At 41.1% G+C, this 24672-nt stretch overlaps 1 protein-coding gene across 1 annotated transcript in view; it reads left to right on the top strand.

Moving 5' to 3' along the window:
• The window catches only part of ESR2 (estrogen receptor 2), a 61377-nt gene extending 37165 nt beyond the window's left edge, over positions 1-24212 (top strand). The window contains exons 7-9 of the mRNA XM_069596779.1: positions 941-1074; positions 19379-19559; positions 22090-24212. Of these exons, the coding sequence (XP_069452880.1) occupies positions 941-1074; positions 19379-19559; positions 22090-22276 (502 nt within the window). The 3' untranslated portion in view covers positions 22277-24212. The remainder of the gene's footprint in view (positions 1-940; positions 1075-19378; positions 19560-22089) is intronic.
• The last annotated feature ends 460 nt before the right edge of the window (positions 24213-24672 follow it).

Here is a 24672-nt window from a genome sequence, read left to right as displayed (position 1 = left end):
GCTGTGTACTGCAGGCTTTTAGAAGCAAATGAAACTTTCATGACAAAATCATCTAACTGCTTGCTTGTCAAGGGCTTATCATAGTTCTATGACTGATGATAATGCACCTTTTTTGGGGCGGAGCAGTGAGGTGGAATAATATGTGTCTGGCTGGGGTGAATTGAAGCTGGTATTTTCTTGATGCAGTTCAAGTAATTTACTTCAAAAGTATGCTTATACAGTTCATTTCCATAAGGAGTGCTCAAAAGAATTTTGATTATATGGTCCAATGTTTGTCTAAAGCTTTTGCTTAAAAATAATCTTTGACAAGCCAAAATTACTATGTCTCCATTTCTACCTTTCTTTCCTGATTCTGATCTATCTTCTATAATTTTGATTTCTTTGTATGTCATAGTAGCTTTTATTCAAACTACATTTAAATGTCTGTTCATTGCCCCACCAGTTTCTAACTGACCACCAGGATGTGAGAGTTAAGCTCTAGATATAAAGTGTTATTTCTTTTTGGAATATTTGCTTCTGTTATGTTCAGTCTTTTCTCATTAATACTTGAGAGTCTTTTGATGAGAACATGAACTGTCTCTTTTTAGTAAAATATGTCACATTTTGAGGGTTGGCTGAAATAGTTTAGATTGAAAATAAACAGAAATGGTTTTCCTTTAAGAAAACATTTGGTGAACAGGTAGAAGGAAAATGTACTTCCAGTGCACACTGTTGCCTAAATAGTATTTATTCAGATATTTGGTTCAGGGACTTATAGGAAATGCCCTGTTTTCCTTATATAAAAATTATTCTGGTAATTTCATATTTCTGGGTGTGCTCTCATTACTACCTTTTTAAAGGGTATATTAGATGAAATTTGAGATTAAAAAGAAAATACTCCTTACTTTTGATGGTTACCCGAAGCTATATGTTTCTTACATTTCCAAATGGACTTTTGTAGGGATGAAGGGAAATGTGTTGAAGGAATTCTAGAAATCTTTGACATGCTCCTGGCAACGACTTCAAGGTTTCGTGAGTTAAAACTCCAACACAAAGAATATCTCTGTGTCAAGGCCATGATCCTCCTCAACTCCAGTAAGTAACCACACAGCTGGGCCATGTTTTATGGGGGAGAGATGCTGTTTCTAGAGTCGTCATGGTATTTTATTTAAAAAGGGGAAAATGGCTTTCTTTCTGACTTCTCTGTTTCATTTATAGGGATTTAAATTGTACTTAACTTTTGGTAATTTGAATATAAATTATTCATTAGGTGAATTACTGGTGGTAGTTTAAAAAGTGGCTCAAGCCACTCCACCGGAAAAGGAAAAAATGAACTTTAAAATGTTTACCTTGCATCGTTTTGTGTGTTTTTGACATCATTTATTTTATTGTGGTGTAACTGACATATTGGGCTTCCCAGGTGACTCAGTGGCAAAGAATCTGCCTGACAACGCAGGAGATGCAGGAGACTCAGGTTTGATACATGGGTCAAGAAGATCCCCTGGAGTAGGAAATGGCAACTCCAATTTATTTTTTTTTTTTTAAGTAAAGATGCTTCAGTATTCTTGCCTTGGAAATTCCATGAACAGAGGAGCCTGGTGGGCTGCAGTCCATGGGGTCACAAAGAGTCAGACAGAACTTAGTGACTAAGTCCCCACACAACTGACATAACGTGGTATTATTTAACACGTACAACATAAATGATTTGAATTTGTGTAATTGAGAGATGATCACATTAAGTGTGTATGTCAATTCCAATCTCGCAATTTATCCCCCTCCCCCCATAATGTAAGTTTGTTTTCTACATCTATGACTCTATTTCTGTTTTGAATTAATAAGTTCATTTGTATCATTTTTTAAGATTTCACATATAAGCAATTTAATATTTGTCTTTCTCTGGATGAGAGGATGAGATGGCTGGATGGCATCGCTGACTCGATGGACATGAGTTTGAGTGAACTCCGGGAGATGGTGATGGACAGGGAGGCCTGGCGTGCTGCAATTCACGGAGTCGCAAAGAGTCAAACACGACTGAGCAACTGAACTGACTTAGTATGATAATCTCTAGGTCCATCCATGTTGTTGTAAACGGTGTTATTTCGTTCTTTTTAGTGGCTGAGTAATATTCTGTTGTATATGTGCACCACTACTTCTTTATCCATTCATCTGTAGATGGACATCTAGGCTGTTTCCATGTCTTAGCTATTGTAAATAGTGCTGCAGTGAACATTGGGGTTGCATGTGTTTGTTTGAATTATGGTTTTCTCCAGATATGTGCCCAGGAGTGGAATTACAGGATCATATGGTAGTTCTATTTTTATTTTTTAATGAACCTCTGTACTGTTCTCCCATACAGATGCTATAACGATTTATATTTGCAGCAACAGTGTAGGGGAGTTTCCTTGTCTCCACACTCTCTCCAGCATGTATTTGTAGACTTTTTGATGATGGCCTTTCTGACTAGTGTGAGGTGATACTTCATTGTAGTTTTGATTTGGATTTCTCTGATAATTAGTGGTGTTGAACATCTTTTCATGTGCTTTCTGGCCATCTGTATGTCTTCTCTGGAGAAATGTCTGTTTATATCTTCTGTTCATTTTTCAGTTGAGCTGTTTGTTTTTCTTTGATATTGAGCTTCATGAACTGCTTGTATATCTTGGAGATTAATCCCTTGTTGGTTGCTTCATTTGCAAATATTTTCTTCCATTCTGTGGGTTGTCTTTTTGTTTATGGTTTTCTTTGATGTGCAGAAGCTTTTAGGTTTAATTTGGCCCAAATTAAATTTAAGTAAACAAATTTGTTTTTGCTTTTATTTTCATTACTCTAGGAGGCGAATCAAAAAAGATATTGCTGGGATTTATGTCAGAGAATGTTCTGCTTAGGGCTTCCCAGGTGGTGCTAGTGGTAAAGAACCCACCTGCAATTCAGGAGACAGAAGAGATGTAGGTTTGATCCCTGTGTCAGGAAGATCCCCTGGAGAAAGGCATGCCAGTCCCCTTCAGTATTCTTGCCTGGAGAGTCCCATGAACAGAGGAGCCTGGTGGGCTGCAGTCCAGTTACAAAGAGTTGGACATGACTTAGCATGAACGCATGTATTCTGCTTATATTTTTCTCCAAGAGTTTTACAGTGTCCAGCCTTACATATAGATCTTTGATCCATTTCAAATTTATTTTTGTGTATGGTGTTAGAAAGTGTCCTAATTTCACTTTCTTACATGTAGCTGTCCAGTTTTCCAGCACCACTATTGAAGATACTGTCTTTTCTCCATTGTATTTTCTTGCCTCCTTTGTCATGGATTAGTTGACCATAAGTCCCTGAGTTTATTTCTGGGCTTTCTATCTTGTTTCGTTGGTCTACATTTCTGTTTTGTGTCAGTACTATACTATTTTTTTTTTATTTTTAATTTTTTTTAATTTTTTAAATTTCAATATCTTTAATTCTTACATACGTTCCCAAACATGAACCCCCCTCCCACCTCCCTCCCCATAACATCTCTCTGGGTCATCCCCATGCACCAGCCCCAAGCATGCTGTATCCTGCGTCAGGCATAGACTGGCGATTCAATTCTTACATGATAGTATACATGTTAGAATGTCATTCTCCCAAATCATCCCACCCTCTCCCTCTCCCTCTGAGTCCAAAAGTCCGTTATACACATCTGTGTCTCTTTCCCTGTCTTGCATACAGGGTTGTCATTGCCATCTTCCTAAATTCCATATATATGTGTTAGTATACTGTATTGGTGTTTTTCTTTCTGGCTTACTTCACTCTGTATAATCGGCTCCAGTTTCATCCATCTCATCAGAACTGATTCAAATGAATTCTTTTTTACGGCTGAGTAATACTCCATTGTGTATATGTACCACAGCTTTCTTATCCATTCATCTGCTGATGGACATCTAGGTTGTTTCCATGTCCTGGCTATTATAAACGGTGCTGCGATGAACATTGGGGTACATGTGTCTCTTTCACTTCTGGTTTCCTCGGTGTGTATGCCCAGCAGCGGGATTGCTGGGTCATAAGGTAGTTCTATTTGCAATTTTTTAAGGAATCTCCACACTGTTCTCCATAGTGGCTGTACTAGTTTGCATTCCCACCAACAGTGTAGGAGGGTTCCCTTTTCTCCACATCCTCTCCAGCATTTATTGCTTGCAGATTTTTGGATCGCAGCCATTCTGACTGGTGTGAAGTGGTACCTCATTGTGGTTTTGATTTGCATTTCTCTAATAATGAGTGATGTTGAGCATCTTTTCATGTGTTTGTTATCCATCCGTATGTCTTCTTTGGAGAAATGTCTATTTAGTTCTTTGGCCCATTTTTTGATTGGGTCGTTTATTTTTCTGGAATTGAGCTGCAGAAGTTGCTTGTATATTTTTGAGATTGGTTGTTTGTCAGTTGCTTCATTTGCTATTATTTTCTCCCATTCAAGTACTATATTATTTGATTGCTGTGGCTTTGTAGTGTAGTTTGAGGTCAGGGAGTCTGATTCCTCTAGCTTTGTTGGCTTTCTCAGGATTTCTTTGGTTATTCAGGGTGTTTTGTGTTTCTGTATAAATTTTGGAATTTGTTTGTTCCAGTTCTGTGAAGATGTCATTGGTAATTTGATAGGGATTACCTTGGGTCATTTTGACAGTATTGATTCTTATGATACAAGAATCCTTCTATATGGATAGTTGTGCCATGCTTAGTTGCTCAGTTGTATCTGACTCTGCGACCCTATGGACTGTAGCTCGCCAGGCTCTCTGTTCATGGGGATTCTCCAGGAAAGAATACTGGAATGGGTCGCCACACCCTCCTCCAGCGTATCTTCCCAACCCAGGGTTAGAACCCAGGTCTCCTGCATTGCAAGCGGATTCTTTACCCTCTGAGCCACCAGGGACACCCATGAATACTGGAGGGAGTAGCCTATCCCTTCTCCAGGGGATCTTCCTGACCTAGGAATCGAACTGGAGTCTCCTGCATTGCAGACAGATTCCCTGCAGCTGAGTACTAGGGAATCTCTATGGATAGTTACTTTCATAAAATAAAAAAAAAAATTTGAAAAGTACTAAGCCCTAGTATTTTATTGTTATATTCAGTTGATTTAAACTTACTCTATCAGTTGCTGTAAGAGTTTCCAAATGCTTACCCTCAATTTTTACTTCTCTCTTTGTGTACTGGTAACAGGTCATACTTTGTGTAACTCTGGTATTGAGCAGGAAGTATTGTCTGGGAGATAATTGGATCAGGGTACAGGGACAGGGTGAGGGGAAGAAGTTAGGTCTTAAAGGAGGGGAGTGGGGGAATGAAGAAATTTGAAGGTCATGTGAAGCTCAGAAACCCTGAAGACAACTTTGGGTACTTCCTTGTTGGTTCTCAATCTGGCCTTACTTATAAGACAAGACATTTCCCCTGCACCCAATGCACTCTCTATGCCATATCTAGAAAACAAACATTTGTGAGTAGAAATAGTAAATCATTGGACAAGTGAAAATTGTAGAGGAAGTCAAGAAAACTGCTAAATGTTTTGGGGCTTTTATCACTTTCTTGACATTGACTGTTGCCATTCACCTTCTATAGAATAATTTGAGGACGCGGCTTACATCAGTGATTAAGTTGATGTGCATGTAGGTAATGACCAAGTGGGACATTTGAAACTGATTGTGGAAGGAAATCAGCTTTTTCAGATCTTATCTTTGAATCTACCTACTTACATTATCTCAAATGTTTGCTGTTGTTTGTCTCTGTTAAAGGGAAGATTTCCTTGGAAAGTTCATTTGTACCTTGGCACAAGAGAATTATGAAATGCCAAATTATGGGACTTCTGTCACTTGCAGAAATAACTTAGGACTCTTTTCTGTGTAGCAGAGTGCTCCTTGGAAAGCAGTTGCTTCTTGTTAGAACACTTTGATGTGTAAAGGCTTCTGTTTGGCGAGGCTCCTTACAGACGTTTTAGCCTCTGAGACATCATATTGTGTTGTTAGGAAGCTAGAAGCATCATCTGTGCAAATGGGAAAGATTAAGGCTGCGGTGTTCCTCCTGCAGCGTCTCACAGAGCTGCCATGTGGAGGGAATTATAGAGGGTGAGGCCGGCATGTGATGTAATTTCCACTCATGGTGGTAAATGGGTAGAGTTTGTTTATAGTAAACCCAAATTTAAGAAATCTTCTTTAAAAAGTTTTTTTGGCCTGGTGGTCAAAGTGAATATATTCTTTTTTTTTTTTTTTTTTTTTTTTTAAGCTGTGGCACATGGCATGTCGGATCTTCATTCCCTGACCAGTGATCAAACCTGGTCCCTTGCAGGGAAAGCACAGAGTCTAAACTCTGGATCATCAGGAAAGTCCCAAAAGTGAATTTATTCTGTTCAGCATTATTGTTTAGAAAATGGGGTTCTCATTCTATTGGAAAATTTCCACTGTTAGGAGAGGTCTTTGCTAGATTTTAAGCATTGCAAGTTACAGGCTATTTTTCCTTTTGATTATTTATAACATTAACTTGAAAACAAATACAGGGGCAGAATCCACTCAGGCACCTTAAATTTAAGAAACCCTACAGAATATATAAAACAGACACAGGCCACAAAGGACAGTGATTCCCAAGAGAAGAGATAGAAAATGAGTCCTTTGATCGACCAGTTTACTGCCTAGAGCCAGTTTCCAGGTTGTAACACAGGAAGAAGTGACCCAAGTGGACACCAGGTTCTTCCTGAACTGAGGGGACAGAGTTGTGAGTTTGGGGAGGCTAAGGCAGCTAGGATTTGCAGGGGACAGTACTGGCGAGCAAAGAGCTGGCCAGAGAGGCTTTCGAGATCTCCAGAGGGTTCCTTTCAGGTCTTCAGCTGAATATCAATTTCATGCTTATTATGATAATAACTAAGGACAGGGAAAGAATCATCAGAAAGAAGGAGGCAGAACAACCCCTGGAAGTTCACACAGGGCCAGGAATAGTTCATGTTCTCACCAGCCACAGGGAAAAACTTGAGCTCTACTGGATGTTGGCTGTAGTACTCAGAAAGGTGTTGTTTCAGGAGTGAGGTAACACGAGCCCTAGAATAAAGGCTGCTCTGGTCCTACCAAATGAAACTTAAAAACAGGTCTGAAGGATCAAACTATTGCCAAGTAACTTAACTGCACCCAAGAATAAAGTGCCAGACGATTTAAAGAAATAGAAGAATATACAATACCTAACAGGGTAAATCAATCAAATGTTGGCAGGCATGCAAAGAAGCAGAAAATATGACTTAAAACGAGGGAAATGACAGTAACTGGAAAAGATGCCAGATGATGCAGATGATAAAATTAGTCAACAAGGACATTAAAACAATTATTATAACTATATTCCTTATTTCTGAGGAGTACTAGAGAGGAAAAAGCTGGCCAGAGAGGCTTTCAAAATCTGCAGAGGGTCCCCTTCAGGTCTTCAGCTGAATATCAGTTTTGTGCTTATTGCAGTACTAACCAAGGACAGGGCAAGAGTCACCAGAAAGAGGAAAGCATGAACAGGTTGGAAGAGACATAGAAAATATGAAACACACTCAAACTGAATTTCTAAATGTGAAAAGTATGTTTAGATGGATTTACATCCTAGGAAGATCCTCTGGAGAAGGGGAAGGCTACCCACTCCAGTATTCTGGCCTGGAGAATTCCATGGACTGTATAGTTCATGGGGTCACAAAGAGTTAGACACGACTGAACGACTTTCACTTTCACATCCGATTAGGCATTGCAGAAGAAAAAAATAGTGGATGTTAAGTGATAACAATAGAAACTATCAAAAAAGAATGGAAAGAAGAAAAGTTTTAAAAAATGAACAGATTATTGAAGCTATGGGACAACTACAGTTATTAATATACGTGAATTTGGAGTCCCTGAAAGCAGAGGGGTAAAAAAATACTTGAAACAATGGTTGAAATTTTTTGAAATTTAATGAAAATTATAAACACACTAGGATTTCTTTTTCCTAAAGAAAAATCAGTTGGATTGATTTTCTGAATATTCATTGGAAAGACCGATGCTGAAATTGAAGCTCCAGTACTTTGGCCACCTGATGCAAAGAGCCGACTCATTGGAAAAGACCCTGATGCTGGGAAAGATTGAAGGCAAAAGGAGAAGAGGGTGGCAGACGATGAGATGGTTAGATAGCATCACTGACTCAATGGACATGAATTTGAGCAAACTCGGGGAGACGGTGAAGGACAGGGAAGCCTGGTATGCTGCAGTCCATGGGGGCACAAAGAGCTGGACATGACTTAGTGACTGAACAACAGTAAACACACAAATCCAAGAAGCTTGATGCATCCCAAGAACAGGAAACATGAAGAAGACCACACTAAGGCACATCATTTTCAAGTTGCTTAAAATCAGTGATAAAGAGAAGAATCTTAAAAGCAACTAGAGAATAAAGATATTACATACAGAGGAACAAAGAAGAGGGTGACATCAAATTTCTGTTCTGATGCAAGTGGATGGGGCAAGGGAGCACATTTTCAAAGTACTTTTAGAAAAAAATTGTTAAAGTAGAATTCCTTATAGTATACATGCTGCCAAAGCGAGCACTAAAGTAGAATTCCTTACACAATGAGAATGCCTTTCAAAACACGAAGGCAGGGGACTTCCCTGGCAGCCCAGTGGTTAAGACTTTGTCTTCCAGTGCAGGGAGTATGGGTTTAATCCCTGGTCAGGCAGCTAAGATCCCACATGCCTCACAGCCGAAAAACCAAAACATAAAAATGAAAGAAATATTGTAACAAATGTAATAAAACTTTAAAAAATGGCCCACATAAAAAGAAAAGTGGAAAAAAATGAAGGCAAAATAAAAACTAAAAATAAAATATTTTCAGACATACAAAAACTCAAAGTATTTATCACTAGCATTATAATATTAGTGGAAGTCTTTCAAGCAGGAGGAAAATGATACCAGATGTAAATATGGATCCATGCAAAGGAATAAGGAGGTCCTGCAGATGATAACAATGTCGGTAAATATAAATATAATGAATTTATCTTATTATTTAAGACTCTTTACTTTCATTTAAAAGATAATCTAATGTTTATAGCAAAAAACAATCATATATTGTGGGTTTATATAGAAGAAAAAGAGATGAAAAGACCACAAAGGGAGAGAACAAATGGAACTGTAGGGTGGTATAAGGTTTTTATTTTGCACATGAAGTACTATAGTAGTACTTGAAGGTAAACTGTAGTAAGTTAAAATGCAATCACAAACCCAAATGCAGCCATGAAAATAACAAAGAATTAGAGCTAATACCAACAATGGTGATAAAATGGGACCATAAAAATTAGCCAGAAGGAAGCAAAAAAGGCAGTATAAAGCATAGATAGGACAAATAGAAAACAATAAACAAGATGGTAAATTCTTATTCCTAACAATAATTATATTAAACCTCAATTAAAAGGAGAACATTTTCAGATTGGATAAACAGCACAACTGTTTACTACTAACTAGAAGCTCATTTAAAGATAGAAATTAATGGTAAAGGGTGGGGAAAGATATTACATTCTAAGACTAATCACGAGAAAGCTGGAGTGGCTATATTAATGTTAGAAAAAAGTAAATTTTAGAGCAAAATTTCTAGGAATAAAGAAGTTATTTCGTAATGATAAATGAGTCAGTTTGTCAAGAAGATGTAAATACCCTAAACATTTATGCACCAAATAAGAGAACCTCAAACATTATGAAGTAAAATCTGATAAAACTGCAGGGAGGGGACTTCCTTGGTGGTCCAGTAGTTAAGAATCTGCCTTCCATTACAGGGGACACGGGTTTGATCCATGGTCTGGGAACTAAAATCCTACATGCCCTGGGGCAACTAAGCCCAACTAAAGAGCCGTGTGCTGCAACCACTGAGCCTGCACTTCACAACTGGAGAAGCCCCCACACTCCACAAGACCCAGTGCAGCCAAAAGAAATAAAAAGAAAACTCATCAAAATTTTAAAAAAAGCCTCAGGGAGAAATGAACAAATCCTTTATTATAGTTGGATATTAATGCCCCTTAATAATCAATAGAACAAGTAGACAGAAAATCAGCAAGTGTAGAGAAGGCTTGAATAACACTGCCAGCCAACTTTACCTAATTGACATTTTAAAAGCACTCAACCCCCAAACAGCAGAAGACACATATTTTGTAAGTGTTCATTGAACATTTACCAGGATAGACCGTATTCTGAACCATTAAACAAATCTGAATATATTTAAAAGAATTTAACTCATACAAAGTATTTTCTTTGACACTATGGAACTAAATTAGAAATTAGAAAGATCTTGGAAAACTTCCAAACACTTGGAAACCAAATAACATATATCTAAATAATCTGTAGATCACAGGAAAAATAATCAAAATTAGCATTTTGAACTAGCTGAAATAAAAGTAGAACACAGCCAAATTTGGGGGTTGCAACTTACTCAACAGTTGAGGGAAATTTATAGCATTCAAGGCTCATATTCCAATAAAAGGAACCTCTCAAAATTTTTCTTGTTTCCTGAGGTAAGCTTATATTGCTATAAACTTCCTTCTTAGAATTATTTTTGTGGCATCCAATAGATTTCAAATCATGTGTTTCCATTTTCATTTGTCTCCAGGTATATTTTTATTTCCTCTTTGATTTCTTCAGTGACCCATTGATTTTTTAGTAGTAGCTGTTTAGACTCCATGTGTTTGTGTTTTTTTGCACTTTTTTCTTGTTATTGATTTCTATTCTCACAATGTTATAGCCAAAAGATGTTTGATATAATTTGAATTTTCTTAAATTTATTAAGACTGTTTTCTGGCCTAGCCTGTGATCCATCCTGGAGAATGTTCTATGTGTACTTAAAGAGAATATATATTCTGGTATTTATGTACACCAATGTTCACTGAGGGCTTACCTAGTGGCTCAGTGGTAAAGAATCCACCTGCCAATGGAGGAGACATGGATTCAATCCCTGGTTTGGAAAGATCCCCTAGAGAAAGAAATGGCAACTTACCCCAGTATTGTTGCCTGGGAAATCCCATGGACAGAGGAGTCTGGCAGGCTATAGTCCATGGGGTCAAAAAAAGAGTCAGACACAACTTAGTGACTAAACAAAACAAAACAAATGTTCACTGGAGCCTTATTTACAATAGCCAAGATATCAAAGCAACCTAAGTGTCCATCAATAGATAAGTGAATAAAAAAATGTCATGTATATGAGTGTGTGTATATATATACATATATATATGTATATATATACACACATAGTAGAATATTACCCATATATTAAAAATTGAAATCCTGCTATTTGCAACAACGTAGAAAGATCTAGAGGGCATTAAACTAAGTGACATAAATCAGAGAAAGAGAAATACTGTATGATCTCACTTATATGTCGGATTTAAAAAGCAAAACACAAAAATAAACTAAATGCATACTGAGGACAAACAGGTGGTTGGTGGAGGCAAAAGAGCATGAAATAACATGTGAAAGGAATTAAGAGGTACAAACCTGCAGTTATTAAATAAAGCAAGCCATGGGGAAGCAATATATAACATTAGGAATATGGTCAATAATATTGTAATATCTTTCTATGGAGACAGATGGTTACTCAACTTATTGTGGTGATCATTTCATAATGTACACAAATGCCAAGTCGCTATGCAGTACACTTGAACCTGACTTAGAATTGTGTGTCAACTATATTTCAATTAGAAATCAAGGTCTGAAGCGAAAGACTTCAGCTTTCAACCTTAAAGAGACTTAGGAAAAGAAGAGAAAATGGAATCCCAAGTAAGCAGAAGAAAAGAAATAATAAAGGATATAGTGGAAAACAATGGAACAGAAAATAGAAAATAATAGATGAAAATTAAGAAAGTCAAAAGCTTATTCTTTGAGAAGATCAATAAAACTGATAAGCCTCTAGCCAGACTGATCATAATAAAGGAAAGAAGACACAAATTACCAATATTAGTAGTGGGACATATAACGTTGTTATTCTTCAGATATTAAAAAGAATAATAAGATAATATTATAAACACTTTATGGCAATTCACTTGAATATTAGAAGAAATGGACAAATTATTTGGAAGATACAAATTATTGAAGCTCAATCAAAAAGAAACTTAAAAACTCTGAATAACTATTTATCTATCAAAGACACTGAAGTTTTAGTTTAAGACCTTCACACAAAGAAAACTCCAGGCACAGATGACTTTTCTGGAAGAATTCTACCAAACATTTAAGAAATAAATAATACCAAGTTTATACGTATTCTTGCAGAAAACTGAGGAGCCAAGAATAACTTTCCAACTCATTACTCTGACAGTAACCCAGACCAACATATTAGAAGAAAAGACAGGTGAATATTTCTCATGTACACAGATGAAGTAATTCTCAAAGGTTTTTAAAGAGTAGAATCCAATAGTATATAACAAACAAATGTGACTTTTCCAAGAAATGCAAGGGTTCTTTAACACTTAAAAATCGATCAGCATAATTTCCATGTTAACAGAGTAATTAATGAAAAATCACATGATTTTTCCAGTAAGGGCAAAGAAAGCATTTGACAAAATCTATGCCCATTCTTGCTAAAAACTCTCAACAAACTAGTAAATGGGAAGAAACTTCCTTAACCCAATCAAGGGCATTAATGAAAAACCTACAGCTAATGCTATACTTGTTATCAGGAACAAGGCAAGAATATCCACTGTCATGAATTCTGTTCAGTGTTTTGCTGGAAGTTTCAGTGCCACAAGGCAAGAAAAGAAGTAAAAGTACATCCATCAGCATTATAGAGGTAGAAGTAAAACTCTTTATTTGAAAACATGATAATCTGTGTAGAAAATTGTGTGTGTGCTCAGTTGCACAGTCGTTTCCGACCCTGTGTGACCCTATCCGTGGTCTGTAGCCTGCAAGGCTCCTCTGTTGAGGGAATTTTCCAGGCAGAATACTAGAGTGGGTTGCCATTTCCTACTCCAGGGGATCTTCCTGACCCAGGGATCAAACCCAGGTCTCTTGCATCTCCACATTGGCAGGCAGATTCTTTACCATCTTTCTACCCATGTGAAAACTATTAGTAAGAGCTTACAAAAAAGTGAGTTTAACAGGATTGAAGGATATGGTGGTGGTTTAGTTGTTAAGTTGTGTCCGACTCTTTCGATCCCATGGTCTGTTCCCGCCGGGCTCCTCTGTCCATTGGATTCTCCAGGCAAGAATACTGGAGTGGGCTGCCATTTCCTCCTTCAGGGGATCTTTCTGATCGAGGAATTGAACCCAGGTCTCCTGCATTGTAGGATATAGGGGAAATATATAAAAAATAATTTTATCTCTATATGGTAGCAATGAACAGTTGGTATTTGAAATTAAAAATCAATACCGTTTATAATAGCATAAACATTATGAAACCTTAGGATAAATTTGACAAAAGATGTGAAACTGCACACTGAAAACTGTAAAACATTGCAGAGAGAAATTAAAGAAATTCTAAATAAGTGGGGACAAACGTTAATGGGTTAGCAGATTCAGTATGTTAAGAGGTCAGACCTCCTCACAAATCTCTAAATTCAACTTGATCCCAAGAAAATCTTAGTGGTAATGAACTAGATACAATGCTTTTGGTCTAGAATAAGGTTATACATGCGAAGAGTTGACTCATTGGAAAAGACTCTGATGCTGGGAGGGATTGGGGGCATGAGGAGAAGGGGATGACAGAGGATGAGGTGGCTGGATCGCATCACCGACTCGATGGACGTGAGTTTGAGTGAACTCCGGGAGATGGAGATGGACAGGGAGGCCTGCCGTGCTGCAATTCATGGGGTCGCAAAGAGTCGGACATGACTGAGCGACTGAACTGAAGGTTATACACTCTTACAGTTAATGAGGTGTCTGATCCTTACCAAGCTTAGGAGAAGTACATGTTCCTTTCTGTGGGGAGAGATGGGATGAGGACAGTACCACCTGGACTTCCCTCTCAGCAATCTTCCTCCACCATGCAGAGGTAAGATGTGCGAGCACCTAGAATTGCTGTATTACATATACTTAGTCTTTGATGTGGCTTCTGAAACTCAGAGACAAGAGCAATGTTGCATTTAACACAAACTGTTAAAATATTGTTAAGGTGTTTTAGAAACTTGAAGGTGTTATGTGAGTGTTGTGGTTAACGTAATAACATATCCAAATTAAGAGTCATGGGACCAGCCATTCATCATCCAGAAACCTGAAAGCTAGAGAAGTCCTCCCTTGCATAGAATTAGAGGCTACTGAATCTAGGAAACACAGTGGAATCAATCTACAGATAAAAAGTCTTTTGAAATATTTAAAATTAGGAATAAGATCTATTTATCTAAATTATTTTAGGACTTATCAAGCTTTTGTAACTTTTTATTACAAAGTTTTCATAAGGATGAAACTTTTCATTAAATGAAATAGTTAGAACCTGTTTATCCTATTTTGCATAAACAGTATTTTCTTATTTTACATAAAGAAAAATTTTAAGAGATATCAACTCAAGCTCTGGTTCACTCATGACATGGGTGGATAGAGAAGGCCATGGCATGAAAGGATCCACAGAAGGACACTGAAGAGGTCAGATGGGTCTTCTCTTCTTGATGGAGAACATGGACACAGAGCAGTGCGGTCATCAGCCTGCTGGGCCCATGTCACTGTCACCTTTCAACACCAGTCCATGCTTATGGTGCTGGGTCAGGAGGTGGTGATAGAGGAGATGGTCGTATCTTGTTCAGTCACTAAGTTGTGCCCAGCTCTTTGTGACCCCATTGACTGCAGCACATAAGGCTTCCCTGTCCTTCACTCTGTCCTGAAGTTTGTTTAAACTCAAGTCCATTGGGTCAGTGTTGCTGTCCAACCATCTCGTCCTCTGTCACTTCCTTCTCTAATCTTTCCCAGCATCAGGATCTTTTCCAATGAGTTGGCTCTTAGCATCAGGTGGCCAAAGTGTTGGAGCTTCAGCATCAGTCCTTCCAGTGAATATTTAGGGTTGATTTCCTTTAGGACTGACTGGTTTGATCTCCTTGCTGTCCAAGAGAATCTCAAGAGTCCTCCCCAGCAACACAGTTTGAAAGCTTCAATTCTTCAGGACTCAGCCTTCTTTATGGTACAACTCTCACATCCATACATGACTACTGGAAAAACCGTAGCTTTGACTAGATGGACCTTTGTCAGCAAAGTAATGTCTCTGCTTTTTAATATGCTGTCTAGGTTGGTCATAGCTTTCCTTCCAAGGAGCAAGTGTCTTTTTATTTTCATGGCTGCAGTCACTGTCCACAGTGATTTTGGACCTCCCAAAATAAAATCTGTCACTGTTTTCCACTTTTTTCCCATCTATTTGCCGTGAAGTGATGGGACCAGATGCTTCCCGAAAGCCAGAACATTTTTCCTTTGGTCAGTGTTCTGAAAGCTTTATTAAACACTTAATCTGTTCTGATTTATTTGCTTTTACTCAAGGTGAGCTTATATCTTCATCCTTTGAACCCTAAGGATGTGGCAAATGTTGGGGGGGTGGTTGCCCAGCTCTCCCCATGTGCTGCTCAGAATGTCAGCAGGTGGGCTGGTGGAAGGAGCACACAGCTGTTCCCAGGCGATAAAAAGGAGAGGAAATTGTGTCCCTGACTTTATTTTATTTTCCTTGGTATGTGTGTGGTGTTGTGCCAAGATCTTGACTTTTTTTTCTGTATTTCTTTAGTTTTAGGAAAAGTAATTTGATTCTAAAATGAAATCTGATGTGTTTTCTCTTAGGGGCTGGAGGGGATTAATTCTTGTCATTTCTTATGTGTCTGGGCAGTGAGTGTCCTGGGGGTGGGGGCTTTGGGTCTTGTCCCTTGCCCCTCCCAGGGCCTGCCACTTAGCAATTACTGTGTACATACATTTTGATGAGTCAGAGTGTACATGAATGTCCAAAGTGCAGGCACAGCATTGCTGTCTGAAGAGAGTCAGGCAGCAAGGTCGCTATTCTGCAGCCTTTAGGTCCTTCCCAGGATGATTTTATATAGGTTAATCTTTCTGTATGTAAAATCTTTCCCATGTATAAAATTGATATAGCACATGCCTTTACAAAACCACAGGGACTCCTATCCCCAAACCCCTCCTCAGTGATGGACTCTGAGCCCTGTGTCGAGCTGTACTGGCTCCACAGCGTGTAGAAAGTCCAGAGCTTGCTCATTTATGAAGAATATGACCCAATAGCCAACACAGGTTATTTGACGGGAGCCTTGGTCAGACATAGGGAGGAACTGAGGAGCTTTCTTTTTTTGTATTTAAGTTTTTTGTCTCCTTTGTGTCTTTGTTGTTGCCACAGCTTTCTCGAGTTATGGCAGTTGGGCTTTGCATTGCAGTGGCTTCTCGTTGTAGGGCATGGGCGCTAGGGTGCATGGGCTCAGTAGCTGTGGCACAAAGGCTTAGTTGCCCTGTGAGGAGAAAGTGGCTCAGTTGTATCTGACTCTGTGACTCCATGGACTGTAGCCCATCGGGCTCCTCTGTCCATGGAATTTTCCAGACAAGAATACTAGAGTGGGTAACCATTCCCTTCTCCAGGGGATCGTCCCAACCCAGGGATCAAACTGGGGTCTCCTGCATTGGCAGGTAGATTCTTTACCATCTGAGCCACCACGGAAGGTTAGTTGCCCTGTAGGATGTGGAATCTTCCAGGACCAGAGATCAAACCCATGTCCACCCACTATATTGGCCGATGGACTTTTAATCGCTGGACACCAGAGATGTCCTGATTTTAAAGCGTAGTGTCATCTAAAGCATAAAATTGAGTGGTTTTTAGCATATCTATAAGCTTGTGCCCCTGGTGGCTCCGAGGGTAAAGAATATGCCTGCAATGCAGGAGACCAGGATTCAACCTCTGGGTGGAGAAGATCCCCTGGCGAAGGGAATGGCAACCCACTCCAGTATTCTTGCCTGGGAAATCCCATGGACAGAGAAGCCTGGTGGGCTGCAGTCCGTGGGAGTCACAAAAGAGTCAGACACAACTTAGTGACTAAACAACAAAAAATATTCTGTTATATGGATGTATATTTTATCTATTTGTCAGTTGATGGACATTTGGGGTATTTCCACTTTTAGGCTATTATGAGTAATATTGCTGTGAACATTTGTATAGTAGCCAAGTATTTTTACATTTTTACTTTTTGTCACTTTAGACCAACGTATGTACAAGTACACAATTTTGACTCCTTTTAGAATCCAGAGATAAGATTTATTTATGTCAGTAGAAGTACATGGAGCAGAATAAGCTAAAAAGGGTAGTTACAAGAAAGCACTTGTTAATGCAGCTAGGGTCAATTTTAAGGAAGTTAAGCTTAAAATATTTTTTGCTATATTTTCATTTAATAATTTTCTGTGTATGTACCAAAAATATGCATTAACATGCATATTTATCATTTCAATTATAATGTGTGATTGACTAGAAGTTTGAATCTATGTAAATTCAGCTAATTCTTCGATGCCAGTCTTTGCAGTCCATGATGGGGATAGAATGGCATGCAAATGGACAGGGTCTGTGCCCCCACAGTACTTATGGCCAGTCTCGCTGAGGGCCAGAGCATTGCGCCTGTGGCACAATGTGGTGCCCTCTGCTGAAAAAGCACATGGCGTCTGAGGAGCGTCAGCTTCTATAGGGAAGTTCATAACCAGTAGTTGTGGCACACGGAATGTATGGAATCTAGAGGAGGAATGGATGCAGATAAGCTGGAGGAGGGGGTGTGGGAAGAGGAGGTGGAGTGGAGGAGGGGAGGGAAGGAAGGGCGGGTCTAAGCTGACCATTCCGCATGGTCAGTGCGTCAGCTACGGTTCAAGCTGAGGCATGCTGGGAACTGAAGATGAAAAGAGCAGAGAGGCCTGGTACCCTGATAATGGCATTAAGTGATTTGGACTCTACCCCAAGAGCTGAGAAGTCATTGAAGGGTGCTTCGTGATCTGCATTTTCCATTTTGGTCACTCAGGGCATGTTGGGTGAGGGTGGGGGCAGTAAGAGGGCAGGTCATCTGCTGTGAGGGACAGTGGGAGACTTGAGGATGCGGAGGAGTCAGGAAGAGTCACTGTGGGGAACACGGTGAGCAGGTGGCTTGGAGCAGCAGCTTCTGGGCCAAAGATGAGTATCTTAAATCTGCGTCATGAGACATCATCGAGGGACATGCCCCCAGGGACGTGGTAAAGCACTGCACTGGCATGGTTGTGGTTCAATATGTCCCTTGCCTTAATTGAACTGGGTTGAACTGGGTTGAACTGAGTTGAACTGAGTTGCCTTAATTGAACTGAAAATGCCAATGAAAGTAGAGAACAAAAGCTTCCAAAACAAACTCTGTGGATGATCCTTCGTTGTCATCACAGTCAAAAGTCAGCAGCTCCCCTGTTGATTTCATGTTATTTGCTATTTATTCTTTGAAATCCAAAGCCTGGAAGAGAAGCTAATTACTTCCCTGTTGCCCAGAATCAAAAAGTCAGGGTTGGTAGGAGAGGGGGATGGTAGGGGCAAGGATACACAACTGAGCAGTTGTTTTGTAACTTTCAGGAGGCCAGGTATTTCAGTTCCTAGAGTCAGAGGGGAATTAAACACATGGCCAGGCAGGAACGGGGAGGTGACCTACCTCCTAAGGTAGTTGTGGGGACCTCAGGACTCATGTGCTTGTAAGCTTTGCTCAGTGAGGAGCTGAGGCTGGAAGAACCAAGTGACTGGTCAGGGGCCAGAGAGCAAGAGATGGTGAATATAAAGCAGGTCTGTCTTATTGCAAATCGGTGGTCTTCCTGCTCCACCAAAGCGTCACCTGAAGTGAAATGCTGAGAGTCTGGACAGAGGTGAGGTGGCAGTGGCCCTGCCGTGTAAGGGGTGGGCAGCTGCCTAGCAATGGTGATTAGTTTGTAAACTCCCCTTAGATCAGTGGCCCTCCTAGGGACTAAGAGTTGGATTAACCTCACTTTCCTGGCCATCTCCATATGGGTATTGTTGCTGCAGCTGAGAGGTACCATGCCGTGGTGTAAGGCAGCTGGATACATTTCCTACTGTGGCATGGCCACACTTATGGGCCTGGCAGCCCTCTGAGAGGCTGCTGAGTCTGCCTGCATTCAGCCATCTTTCCCTTCCAGCTCAGTGATGGGCTGGCTCTTGGTGGAATAGACAGCATACAGAAGTGAAGCCATGCTTTTAAGGCTTCACCAGACACGCAGATGTCAGAACAGCCGAGACCACTTTGGCCTCCTTCCTGGAGAACATAGAGGGAAGATCTCCTGGAGGAAGGCATGACAACCCACTCCAGTATTCTTGCCTGGAGAATCTCATGGGCAGAGAGGCCTGGCAGGCTATAGTCCATAGGATCACACAGAGTCAGATGTGACTGAAGCAGCTTAGCACACACATGCCTAATGGCTGAGCACATGACTTCTGTTTTCTCATGGCAATGACCCTTGGCTTTTTAATTCTTTGTCCAGGTATGTACCCTTCAGCTACAGCACCCCAGGAGGCTGACAGTGGCCGGAAGCTGACTCACCTGCTGAATGCCGTGACGGACGCTCTGGTCTGGGTGATTGCCAAGAGCGGCATGTCCTCCCAGCAACAGTCCATGCGCCTGGCTAACCTGCTGATGCTCCTATCTCATGTCAGGCATGCCAGGTACCATCCCTGTGGGGTCTGCTCCACTGGGTGTGTGGTGGGAGGGAGGGTGCAGATGCTCACAGAAGGATAAAGAGTTTTGGAAAAAGGGTTTTGCAAGTTCAAGATGGATAAGGTGGAATTGCCACCTTTAAGGGAAAATGAATTCCTGAGAGGAAAGGCGGGCATCATCTCTATACACGCTGATGGCCCGTATAGGATGTGGTCATTATAGCAGCTTTATAGTGTCTTGTTACCCTGCCCAAGCTCACTCTACTTGCCGCAAAATAGACGGCAAGAGATGAGGTGTTGAGGTAGGGAATACAACTTTAGGCTGACCAAGAACATGCAGTCTAATGTCTCAAAATAACCATCTTTTGAGGGTCTGGATGCCAGGTTCTTCTAGAGATCAGAGGTGGTGGGAGACGAGGAAACAAAGTAAAAAGACCATTAATCTTGCAAATATCTCCTAGAATGCAAACCTCAGGCAGGGCATGTGTTAGTGTCTTCCTTCCTGCCGCCTACAGGTGGACAGGGTCCTGAAAAAAGACACTTTAGTAAGTCAGGCAGAGGGGCAGGATTCTCCGAGACAGGTCATCATGTGTGATTATAATAACAAAAGCAACAGAAAGCAAGTCAAAGGAACAGTTCCAACATGGAGCCAGAATTGGCTTTTCCCTGCAACATTGTGCTGGCTTATCTGGTTTTTAGTTGCTGGGGATTTTAGCTTGTTTATGGATTCTGAAAGGGGCAGTTAGTTCCTCCCCTAAAGTGAGCTGCCCCATCTTCCTGAACTACACAGGGCTGGGGTCCTGAGGTATTTTCTTAAAGAGGTTAAACCCAGCTTCTCTAGATCAGCTCTGGGGCTGGTGATCTGGGGTGATCACAAAGGCTTCCCTAAGAGTTGTCCTTTTCTTGCTATAGAAAAGGATATTATATATCCTTGCAACACATCCCCTGCCCAAGGTTTGCCATTCTAGGAGATATTTGCCAGATTAGTGGCCTTTTTATTTTTGTTTCCCAATATCCCCCTACCTTTGATCTATAAAAGAACCTGGCATCCAGACCCTTGTAAGATGGTTATTTTGAGACATTAGTCTGCCATCCTCTTGGTCAGCCTAAAGTTGTATTCCCTGCCTCAACACCTTGTCTCTTGCCGTCTATCCTGCGGCAAGGAGAGCGAGCTAAGGCTTGTTAACAAGACACCATGCTATGACAACCGCATTCTGTAAGAGCCATCAGCGTGTGTACTGATGATGCCCGCCTTTCCTTTCAGGAGATCATTTTCCCTTCAAGGTGGCAAGTCTACCTTATCCATCTTCCAATATATCAGGATGCTAAGAGAACTGGTGAGCCGTGTAGGTTTGGGAAGGCAGTGCATGGGTAGAGTGTATCCAGGAAGTGGACATTGTGTGTGCTCAAGGACGGAGATGGTGTCTGATGGTGGCTTCATGCCGGTGCCATGAGGCTCAGTGCTGGCCATCACCCAGGAGGAGGGTGGGGTGCTGGGGCTGGAGGAGGGGGGAAGAGGAAGGAAGGAAAATGCTCCCTTGAGGAGGAGGAAAGTCTAGGGGCGGTGAGAAAAGACAACACACCTGACGGATTTCAACAAGGGGGAGGAAGTGGAAACGAGCTCTGCTCTGTTTACTCTTTAATGATTACTCAGCACACGACCATTTATAGAGCAGAAACAGTCCACCCTCATTAATCACAGATTCTCTACTTGTGAATTTGCCTGCTTGCTAAACTGTATTTGTAACCCCCAAATCAATACTCAGGGTGCTTTTGAGGTCATTCGAGGACATGTGCAGACGGGCAGAAAGTTTGAGTTACCCACACGTACGTTCCCAGTGGAGGCTGTGCCAGGTGCTGCCTGCTCTGCCTTCTCATTTCCGCTCTCAGAGTGTAAACAAGGGTGTATTATATGGTCTATTTAGTACCTTGTTTTGGCATTTTGTGCTTTGTTGGAGATTTCATAGTCTAAAGAGAATCCCCAAGAATAGTGCTAAAGTACTGTCTAGTTCCTAAGTGCAAGAAGCCTGTGATGTGCTTACAGAGAAAATGCATGTTAGATAAGTTTCATTCAGGCATGAATTTTAGTGCTACAGGCTGTGAATGAAATGTTAATGAATCAATGATTCATGTTAAATAAGGCCCTTTAAGCAATAACTCAGAAGAAACAAGATTATGTATTAATGGGCTGATGAAAATGTTGGGACCAGAATCTCTCAGAACCTAACCCTTATTTCTCCCAATAGCAACGGTTCAGTGTTTTCAAAGACCATGAAAATGTACCTGAGGTGTTCAGAGACCCCATCATACTAGGGGTCAAGTTGTTGGGGTGGGTGGTGGGACACCATCGTCCACAGGACATTGGCTTCATCCTCACCTGCAGATCATTGGAGGAGCCAGATGCAAGAACCATACAGCAGAGGGCTGGGGGTCGTCCTGGGGTGAAGGTGAGGACCAGCTCCATGGGGGAGAGTCGGGGAGATGTCAGGCTTCCTGTGGCTGCTTCAGGAAGGAATCTCAGCCCCTTTTGTCTCTCCAGTAACAAGGGCATGGAACACCTGCTCAACATGAAGTGCAAAAATGTGGTGCCCGTCTACGATCTGCTGCTGGAGATGCTGAATGCCCACACGCTTCGCAGCAACAAGCCTTTGGTCACAAGGTCTGAGCGCAACCTGGCGGAGGACAGTGAGAGCAAAGAGGGCTCCCAGAAACCCCAGGCTCAGTGACGCCCAGCCCTGAGCTGTGGTCAGGCTGCAGAGAAGGTCAGAGGCTGAAGCGTGAACTCCAGCACGAACCGCGAGCCCTGTCAGAAGGGGGCGGGCTTCCTTGGCTTTCTGCTATGTGCTCCTTCCTGTGGCTCCTCGATGCCATCCTTCCCCGACCTCCCCATCTCCTGGGAGTCAGGGTGCAAAAGCCAGTACTCCTTGTCATCAGAGGCAGAGTTTGAGTACAAGGTTTATGTCTGGCTTGGCCTCATGGGGTCTCATTGTGGTCACTCCATTACTTCCCATCTCCCTCCTACTCTTCGGAAAATATCTTAGGGATTTTGGAGTGACTGGAGGAAACTGACTTGGAAGGGCTATTGGGGAGAAAGGGGAGAAAATGTAGGACACACACAGAAGGGGACTAACCTTTTCTGTGCCACTTAAGCTGCCCTTTGATTCCTTTGTGTGCTGCCTTCTGGACCACTTGATTGTAGGACTGAAAACCACAATGATCATCAGCTAACTGGCCTGTGAGGATGGATGGTCATACATTGCAATGATTCTGTCTAAGGCCAGAGGAAACGTGACCTAGAGAGACAGTGGTCAGGCTGGGGTGGGAGCCAAATTTTTCCCCCAAGACCTTGCTGCCACCTTCCTGCAGGTTCACCCCTGTTGGTTTGCATTCAGAGAGCCTGTGAATTATTTGGGGTGTGTGTTTTCACCTCCATGGAGAAGAAATGTGGAGATGTAAATACTCTGCTCCTGGAATTGCCTTTCTTAAAACTCTTGTGTCCCAAGGAGTTCAGCATGTGTGCTGGAGAAAGGACCAGTGTTTGCAGGAATGGGGTTTCTCCTGTGGGTGTGGGTCACAGCCACCATGCTTCCCTGGGGCAGCCACAGCTGCCACATCAGCCACCCAGGGGAGACAGGAACACTGCAGGCTGTGTGTGTGTGAGGTGTGCTGATCCACAGGATGAATAGCTACACACACGTCAGCATCAGCGTGTCAGGTTCAGGATCAAACTGTATAGACGGGATGAGCACACCACTTGAACAAGATTGTGAGCTCTATTAGAAAAGAGAGAGAGTTAGGGTAATTATTTATAGCAAGAAAAAAGGCTTTTATACCCTAGGGCTCTTTTAAAATATTTTCTTATCAGAACATTTATATGGTGGGTTGGGTGAAATAAAAACTTAGTAAAATATTAGTTCTTATTCCAAGTGGAACATAAATAGGACACAATGATAAAGCACCTCTGAAATTACACTTTTAACTCATTTTTAAAAAATTTAAGTTTTCATACAAATTTTCAGGAGCATAGTGAATGTATAAAGTGAGTTTACATCTGTACTTTGGAAGAGAGCAATTAGATAATCATATGTGATTTTTGTGATGTTTTAAAAAATTACCCTGTGATAGGAGATTAAACACTTTTTCTTTTTGAAAACAGTAAATACAGAATGTGCTCACCACAGTAAATCTAAGTCTTTAGGAAGATTACATCCAATAACATAAGGTTGGTTTCCGCCAGTGTGATCTTGAATAATTGTTAATTTTGATATTGATGCAGTTTTACTAAAAATGTTGAGCAAAGCTGAATCAGAAACACGTGACCATGTACCAAGAAGAACACAGTGTTGTGTTCTTATTTTGTTCTATATTCTGAGGGGATTTGAAATTATTCTTAGTGACTCAGTGGTGCAGCTTTAGTACAGCAGATAGTTCAGATTTTATAGGAACCAGGGAACCAGTGTTTTTTAGGTCAGTTTTCTTTCTTTCCAGTCAGTTTAGGACCCCTTATGGCAAACAAGGCGATGGAGGCTAGAGAGTGGGAAGTGGGAGGCAAAGAAGGCAGTTATTTGAAGAACAATGATTTGCTGATGAATTTCTCTTAATTGTATTTATAAAAAGATGACCAGTTTGAAAAAAAAAAAGACATTAAAAAAACAACAAAAATAATACAGAATGAGGTTCAAGCCACCATCCCATGACTGCATAGTGAAGTTTTTCAGGCTGGATTTTGACGCCAAGGAAGGCATCCGACTGGTCTCGGGGGTCCAAGCACCTGTCTGTGCCAAACCCTGTCTGTCGCCCACATGGTGCTTGCTGTCATGAAAACTCCTTCAGTGCCCACTGCCACCTCCCACAAACACTCCTGTATGCTGCTTGAGGTTGCTTGTTTCACTGCATTTGGATTTAGCCTGTGAGGAGGATGTTAACATTTTTGGTCATTTCTTCTTGGCTGTGGTCTCACCTGGTGTGCTGGGGATACAGATGAGTCAGTCCAACCCGAGAGGTTGCCCTGGTGCAAGGCTGTCTCTTAGACTGGCATCTAGGCCAAGCAGGCAGTTGAGATAATATGGTATGTCGTTTAAAGGTGTTCTTTGTTTTGTTTTGAATACCCTAAGGCCCTTTC

Source organism: Ovis canadensis, chromosome 7, assembly GCF_042477335.2.
Source record: "Ovis canadensis isolate MfBH-ARS-UI-01 breed Bighorn chromosome 7, ARS-UI_OviCan_v2, whole genome shotgun sequence".
NCBI classification, from domain to species: Eukaryota; Metazoa; Chordata; class Mammalia; order Artiodactyla; family Bovidae; genus Ovis; species Ovis canadensis.
The sequence above is the reverse complement of the archived record's forward strand: the minus strand, read 5'-3'. Positions and strand labels throughout refer to the sequence as shown.